General features: G+C 38.6%; 1 protein-coding gene across 1 annotated transcript; it reads right to left on the minus strand.

The window, feature by feature from the left end:
* Positions 1-282: 282 nt before the first annotated feature.
* Positions 283-6,316, minus strand: LOC149252193 (cytochrome P450 750A1-like). The gene is made up of 4 exons (XM_089454094.1): positions 5,387-6,316; positions 4,286-4,503; positions 1,019-1,199; positions 283-906 (listed from the first exon to the last, which is right to left on the minus strand). The coding sequence occupies exons 1-4, from the start codon at positions 6,314-6,316 to the stop codon at positions 283-285; spliced, it is 1,953 nt and encodes a 650-aa protein (XP_089310220.1).
* Positions 6,317-7,808: the final 1,492 nt, after the last annotated feature.

Consider the following 7,808-nt stretch of genomic DNA (forward strand, 5'->3'; position numbering starts at 1 on the left):
AATATAGGAACTGTGGCCAACAAAGTCTAACTTTTAACAACACATAACAGTTTATCCGACAGAAAACTGATTAAGAGATTATTCTAGAGATTTCTCCATTATTGAAACAGAGAAACCATGACCAACTAAGAAAAACGAAGAAAAGAACAACACATAACAGTTTTAACGACAGAAAACTGATTAGGAGATTATTCTAGAGATTTCTCCATTATTGAAACAGAAAAACCATGACCAACTAAGAAAAACGAAGAAAAGGCATCGTCGCTTGTATCCTCCCAGGTATTACATTGGAAAGCTGCTGCTCAACTTTGGAAAAGCAGAGAGAGGCACTTTCCTTGGAATGGTCAATCCACATGCTTCTGTCATATCCAACTGGGACGGATCACCGTCCACTCTCCTATCAAAAGTGTGTAACAACTGAGCCAATGCAAGCTGAACCGTAGGAATAGCCATGGATGCTCCTGGGCATCCTCTCCTTCCTGCACCGAACGGTATCATATTGAAATTTGATGGATCTGTTACATTGACATGTTCGTTGACCATGAATCTCTCTGGCTTGAATTCAGAAGCATCTACCCCCCGCACCTTAGGATCCCTTCCTATAGCCCACACATTCACCATCAACATTGTTTTCTTAGGGATAAAGTATCCTCCTACTGTCACCGTCTCGGCAGATTCATGAGGAATGGCTAAGGGCACCGCTGGGTATAGTCGCAGAGTCTCTTTCACCACACAGTGGAGGTATTTCATGTTTGCTAGATCGGACTCCTTTACTTTCCAGTGTTGGCCAACGACCGATTCGATTTCCTCTTTTAATTTTTTCATTGCACAAGGATGTCTGAGCAGCTCGCTCATTGCCCATTCTAACGAAATTGATATTCTGTCCAAGCCAGCGCCGAACAAGTCCTGCACAAATACAAATCCAATTAGTGCAAAAGAAATGATGAATGACAGAAGTTTAAGAATGAGGGTCGAGGCATAGAAGCACAACAGCCTAAGAATGAGGGTCGAGGCATACAAGCACAACAGCCTTGATGGTTTCCCGTGTAATTTTGGTGTCGGCCTTGTTGGAATATTCATTCCAACTGCACAGCGCAAAGCAGTTTTGGAAAACCGGCCCGGTCTCCCTGCACCACCATTCGCAGAAGGCGGTATCCGTGAAGGGGGACCCGACACAATCAAATGGCGCCACGCGTCCCCTGTACAACAGCCGAAACAACTTTCCCCGGATGCTAAAGTCTGTTTGGTTTTCCCGAGGTTGGTGTGCGAACCTCGTTGGATCAGCCAAGTGCTCAGGGCGCCCGATCTCAGCCGTTGATTTCCGAAGTTGCCCTCCGCCCGCATCAAATCATATTTTTGCATGGATTGAAAGTCTTTTTGCGTTGACCGCCGTAGGTGATGAAGTTAATGGTTTTTAATGTGCCTACGTAGAATTGGGTGGCGGTCTTTATTATAGTTATGGGCATATGTTTAATATGGTGATGGGCACACGTCCCATTTTTTTTATATGTTTTTATATATCGCCATGTAAGCTAGCGTGTGGTTTTTTTTAGTGTTTCTGCGTGTGAAGTTTTTTTTGGTAGTTTTTGTGTGAAGTTTTTTTGGTAGTTTTGTATTGTGTCTGCGCACGATGTATGGGTGTACTGTAGTTTTATGGGCATGGTGACTGCACACGATGTGTGTGTGATTTTTTTTGTATGTGTGTTGTTCATGAAGAACAGAGGTGTGCCTGCGCGCCGGGTGTATTGTTCTTATGAGAACAATGTAAAGAATGTGTTGAGGCTGCGCAGCAGTATTGCTCAGGGAACAAAGAACAGAGCACAATGAAGCCTGCGCACAGAGATTGAATGGGGAACAAGAGAAGAACGCACAGCAGTGTAAGGAAAAAGAAAACAGAGGAGCATTGTAATGGTGGTTTGTCATTGTAAGACACAGGAACACCATGAAAGTTTTTTTTAATTTCCACAGCAGTGGAAAATCTGTAAGAGCACAGAACGTTGTTTAGTGAATCCCTCTTTGGACAGAGGAAGAAATATGTATCAGTGTTTTGTTCTAAATTAATAGAAATGTCTTTGTGACTGTGAAATGCTGTCTTATGAGTTATTTTGGTTTTAAAAGCTTCCCTGTGTAAAGATCCTGGAACAAATGAAACAGAGCATTGGCTCTGTGGTGGTTAGTTTGTTGGTTTTTGGTATTTTCTCTATTCAAAAATACCCAAAGTCCTGAATGGAGAAAAATGAAAGGCTGCAATAGAAGAAATCCAGCTCCAAGAAGAAATGTAGTTGATGTCAAAAAGGCAAGAGGCAATGGTGATCATCAAAGGATCTCAAGGAAGCAAGGCTTCAGAAGTACATCAAGGAAACCTCCATTTCCCAGGTACCAAAGTTCATTTTATGGTTATTGTTATGCTTGCTCAAACTTTGGTCATATGGCAAAAGACTGTAGAGCATTTCATAAAGATAGATGTTGTGGTCTCCGAAAATCTCCAAGAAACAATTTTAGAAAGAATCATGAAATGTTATTCATGAACAATGTTGAATGTTTCAAGTGTCATAACATTGGGCATGTGGCACGAGATTGTAACTTGACATGGGCTCTTACACAAGCTAGACCCATGCAAAAGAAGAAAGTTACACAAGTATGGAGAAGGAAGGAAATGCAATCTGAAAGCCCCTTGAACTCCCTAGCTGATCTAAGTTTGTTTTGAGAAAACTTCCCAAAAGAAGACAAGCATACATTAAAGGGGAGCTTGTAATTTTTGTTTGTTGAACTGTATTAACAGTCATTCGTTGATGGAGGATGTATTGCAGCGCAGTAGTTGCAAATGAAATCTTTGTTAATCCCTCTAAAAGGTAATATGCAGCAGTGATGAAATCAACAATGTTTTTGCTTTGTGTTTATGCAATATACACAAAAATGCATAAAGAAGAAAAGGGGACAGCGCTCAAATGTAAAGTGCAGCAACGCAATAAGAAGTGTGCAAAGCATGGAGACCCTCACAGCAGTGGAAAGATAAAACACAAAACAGCAGTTTGGAATTTTTTTTTGGAACACATGCATTGAAATGCATAGCAATGGAAGGTAGTTTCCTTCTATGAAATGTGAGAGAATATACTCACAGCAGATTTTTAAATGCACATGGAATGAATGAGAATTTGTGTGGCAGCAGAAAGTCAAAGGAATTGCACAACAGTGCATTGTGTAATTAAAAAAAATGAAGCTGAAGATTGTGTGAAGCAAGGGTGCATAAGAAAAGGCAGCAGCCTGTGTTAATTTTTTTTCGTGGAGAATGAAGTGCCAAGTGTATGTGTACACAGCAGTGCAAATTGCAGCAGCAACACAACAGCAAGTGTATGGACAGCAGCAGCTTGAAGAAAAGTTTTCCCATCGTGAAGAAGGAGAACCACACAGCAATGCAAACAAGAAAGATGCAGCAGCATAAAAGTTTTGTTGAAGAAATGAGATGTAATGGACAGCAGCACATGCAAAAGAAATTTTCCTTACAGCAGTAAAGGTAAATGTAATGAATTTGTTGTTCATTGAATTGAAATGCAACATATGCAACAGCAGTGAGTGTAAGAAATGTTTACACACAACAGTGTAAATTTATAAGTTGGGACAGTGTAATTGTTCCAGAAAAGACAGAGTATTTTGTCTTTGAAAAGTGCACAAGCAGTGCAAGTGTAGACACAGCAATGTGGGGTAGACACAGTAAAGAAGATGGCACAACAGTACAGCAGAGAATATGCAGCAGCATAAAAGAACATTGTAATGAGTTTGCACACACAGCAGTGCAATGATTGTTTGTTTTGGAACTGCATTTGAAGCAGTCATTTGGTGAAACCCTCTGTTGAGAGGAAGATGCTCTTTAGCATTGTTTGGTAAATCCCTCTGTAAAGAGGAAGATGTTTTTTATAACAGGTGAATCACTCTGTCATGAGGAAGGTGCTCTTAAGCACAGTCGCATGGTAAATCCCTCTATCAAGAGGATGATGCTTTTCAGCAGTGTAATGGTGAATCCCTCTGTCATGAGGAAGGTGCTCTTAAGCACAGTTTCAGGTTAATCCCTCTTTTAAGAGGAAGACAACTTTGTTTGTTTGTGGACTGCATCAGAAGCAGTTGGTGAATCCCTCTATGTGAGGAAGATATCTTTGTAACAGTAGTACTGAGGAATCCCTCAATGAGAGGAAGTGTTTGGGTATGTCCTAATGCCCAGCAGTTGAAATTAAAGGGGAGTGTTGGAATATTAATTCCAACTGCACAGCGCAACGCAGTTTTGGAAAACCGTCCCGGTCTGCCCGCACCACCATTCGCAGAAGGCGGTATCCGTGAAGGGGGACCCGACACAATCAAATGGCGCCACGCGTCCCCTGTACAGTAGCCGAAACAGCTTTCCCCGGACGCTAAAGTCCGTTTGGTTTTCCCGAGGTTGGTGTGCGAACCTCGTTGGATCAGCCAAGTGCTCAGGGCGCCCGATCTCAGCCGTTGATTTCCGAAGTTGCCCTCCGCCCGCATCAAATCAGATTTTTGCGTGGATTGAAAGTCTTTTTGCGTTGACCGCCGTAGGTGATGAAGTTAATGGTTTTTAATGTGCCTACGTAGAATTGGGTGGCGGTCTTTATTATAGTTATGGGCATATGTTTAATATGGTGATGGGCACACGTCCCATTTTTTTTATATGTTTTTATATATCGCCATGTAAGCTAGCGTGTGGTTTTTTTTAGTGTGTCTGCGCGTGAAGTTTTTTTTGGTAGTTTTTGTGTGAAGTTTTTTTGGTAGTTTTTGTATTGTGTCTGCGCACGATGTATGGGTGTGCTGTAGTTTTATGGGCATGGTGACTGCACACGATGTGTGTGTGATTTTTTTTGTATGTGTGTTGTTCATGAAGAACAGAGGTGTGCCTGCGCGCCGGGTGTATTGTTCTTATGAGAACAATGTAAAGAATGTGTTGAGGCTGCGCAGCAGTATTGCTCAGGGAACAAAGAACAAAGCACAATGAAGCCTGCGCACAGAGATTGAATGGGGAACAAGAGAAGAACGCACAACAGTGTAAGGAAAAAGAAAACAGAGGAGCATTGTAATGGTGGTTTGTCATTGAAAGACATAGGAACACCATGAAAGTTTTTTTTAATTTCCACAGCAGTGGAAAATCTGTAAGAGCACAGAACGTTGTTTAGTGAATCCCTCTTTGGACAGAGGAAGAAATATGTATCAGTGTTTTGTTCTAAATTAATAGAAATGTCTTTGTGACTGTGAAATGCTATCTTATGAGTTATTTTGGTTTTAAAAGCTTCCCTGTGTAAAGATCCTGGAACAAATGAAATAGAGCATTGGCTCTGTGGTGGTTAGTTTGTTTGTTTTTGGTATTTTCTCCATTCAAAAATACCCAACAGGCCTTAGCCATGTGGAGCAGCACATCCACGAAGCCTTGAACATGAGGCTCTGCGTCTACGGCCTCTTTCTCTTTCTGGAGACGATTCACATTAACATGGTCGTCTATTATTTTCTCCGCAAATAGATCGAATGTTTTATGAATTTTCTTCATGCGGCGCTTGATACCTTGCAAATCGAGCCAATCCAAATACGGAACGAAGTCCCCAATGTTGAACTCTCCCACTGTAGCTGTCAACTCTGTCATCAGGCCTTTAAACCCTTGGAAATCGCCACCCAAATCATTGTCAGAAAATTTCCTCCCCGCCAGTTTTCGCCAAACAATATTGGAGGTGAGAGTGGAGACGGCCTTGGTCACATTCACGCCCATTTTTCCCTTCTCACTCTCCTCCCAAATTGAGGAGATCATCGCAGACACCTCTTCCTCTCGCACACTCTTGAAGGACTCGATTCTTTTGGCAGTCAGTAGTTCTAACACGCATATTTTTCTCATTTGCCTCCAGCGATCTCCATACGGAGCGAACACCACATATTTAGAGTTGGAAAACATCAATCTCCCAGCGGCTGTTGGGGGTCGGCTGGCAAAAATCAAGTCATGAGTTTTGAGAAACTCTTTGGCCGTTTCAGAAGAAGAAACGAAGACGGTAGGGACAGAGCCTAAGCGCAGAAAGAGAATGGGACCATATTTGTCAGCAAGGCCTCTAAGAGAACGGTGAGCAGGCAATACTAATTGGTGGAGATTTCCTATGATGGGCCATGCATAGGGTCCTGGTGGCAGCGTGGCACTAGTTCTTCTCTTGCGCAAAAACCATATCATGAAGAAAGACCAGAGTAGACACAGAACAGTTGCTGCGGGAGGCCCTCCATCAGCGACTGTGAATGTTGCAGGCAAAGCTAGAGACTGACACAAATGATGAAAAGCCATCTCGCACATGCCCTTCCTAAGCACTAAGCGCTGAACCCTATGTTTGGAAAGGGAGGTGGTCTACAGCTATTTATAGCACTCACATAAGCTGCTGTTATCCTGAATTTAAGATTGGTTCAATCTGAGCACTTCATCAGTTTTCTTTTCATAATATATATATTTATTTTCATAATATATATATTTATTTTCATAATATCATGGAAAGGTATTAAAACTGCGAGAAAAATAATTTCAAACAACAAGCACGTTTGATTCATTTTTACAAAATTCCAAAAAGCGGACGTCATTCCGTTAAAATTTGTTGCCCTCTTCGAAACATCCAAAAAGAGAATATTATATTAATTAGAAACATTATTAGAATATGAGCCCAAAGTTACCTAAATTTTTGTTGATCTCTTTTATATATATTAGAAGTGTAATATTTGAATAAAATATAAAAGTTGAATATATAAAAGAAACATGAAATTTGATTTTTAGTGATAGAGGCACATTGTGTATTTAAACATGTTTTTATTTTGTGAAATTTTTTTAAAAACCATACAAACTAGTTTTATTGAAAAATCATATAGAAATTTTATTTTATATATATATATATATATATATATATATATATATATATATATATATATATTAAATTTATATAAATTTATATATGTTTAAATAATTATGGTAGAAATATAATATTTTAATAAAATAAAAAAATAAACATAGTTATTACAAAAACAAATTTTATTTTACTTATTATATATATATATATATAATATTTAAATAAATTATAAAAACAAATCATATGAAAAAAGTACTTTAAAATTTAAATTTTGTTATCATTTATTTTTATTTAATATAGATTAAAAAAAAATTATTTATTCAATACACCCTCAAGTCATATATGCCATATATATGTATAATCATAATAGAGTGTAATATCTAAATAAAATATCAAAATATCAAAAATTTATTCATAATATTTTTCTTATATTTCCAATAACATAAGAATGAATATTTATCTTATTTCCTTGTGTTAGAAGTCTAATTTCATTGCAACTCTAGACCGTTTCAATGTATACATGTAATGTTGTCGTTTGTCTTCTAATTTATTTAATTTATAAATGGATAGATAAAGTTTTGAAAATAAAATTTGGTATTAAATTTAACATATTAAAAAATTTGAAGATATATATATATATATATATATATATATATATATATATATCTTAAAAATTATTTATTATTTTTTTTGCTGAAGCAAGAGTCGTACCTTCCTTTTCATTAAATTAGAAAACAAATTACATAGAATACAATAGTCCGCAAGGAACTGTGGGTGAAGGAAAAACTATCCTCTTAAAGCCGAGGGCACCGAGCTAGAGGCAGAAACCCTAAGCCCTACAAACAAAACTGCAATACCCTCAAAAGACCGACACTATTTAGACTGTACAATCTTCCCACAGAGATCCGACGGACGAGATTCAATTCAGTCTGGAAAAAAGCACAC

The sequence above is a fragment of the Pinus tabuliformis genome, chromosome 7 (genome assembly GCF_031772625.1).
Source record: "Pinus tabuliformis cultivar Carrire ecotype Pingquan chromosome 7, CPIR1, whole genome shotgun sequence".
NCBI classification, from domain to species: Eukaryota; Viridiplantae; Streptophyta; class Pinopsida; order Pinales; family Pinaceae; genus Pinus; species Pinus tabuliformis.

What these genes read in the sequence shown, in the direction of transcription:
- LOC149252193 (XM_089454094.1), bottom strand. Translation starts at nt 6,316, where the DNA reads ATGGCTTTTCATCATTTGTGTCAGTCTCTAGCTTTGCCTGCAACATTC. An exon ending in ACATGGCTAAGGCCTGTTGG is followed by an intron (nt 4,504 to 5,386) that starts GTATTTTTGAAT and finishes ATGCGGGCGGAG; the next exon opens with GGCAACTTCGGAAATCAACG. An exon ending in CCATCAAGGCTGTTGTGCTT is followed by an intron (nt 907 to 1,018) that starts GTATGCCTCGAC and finishes GTATTTGTGCAG; the next exon opens with GACTTGTTCGGCGCTGGCTT.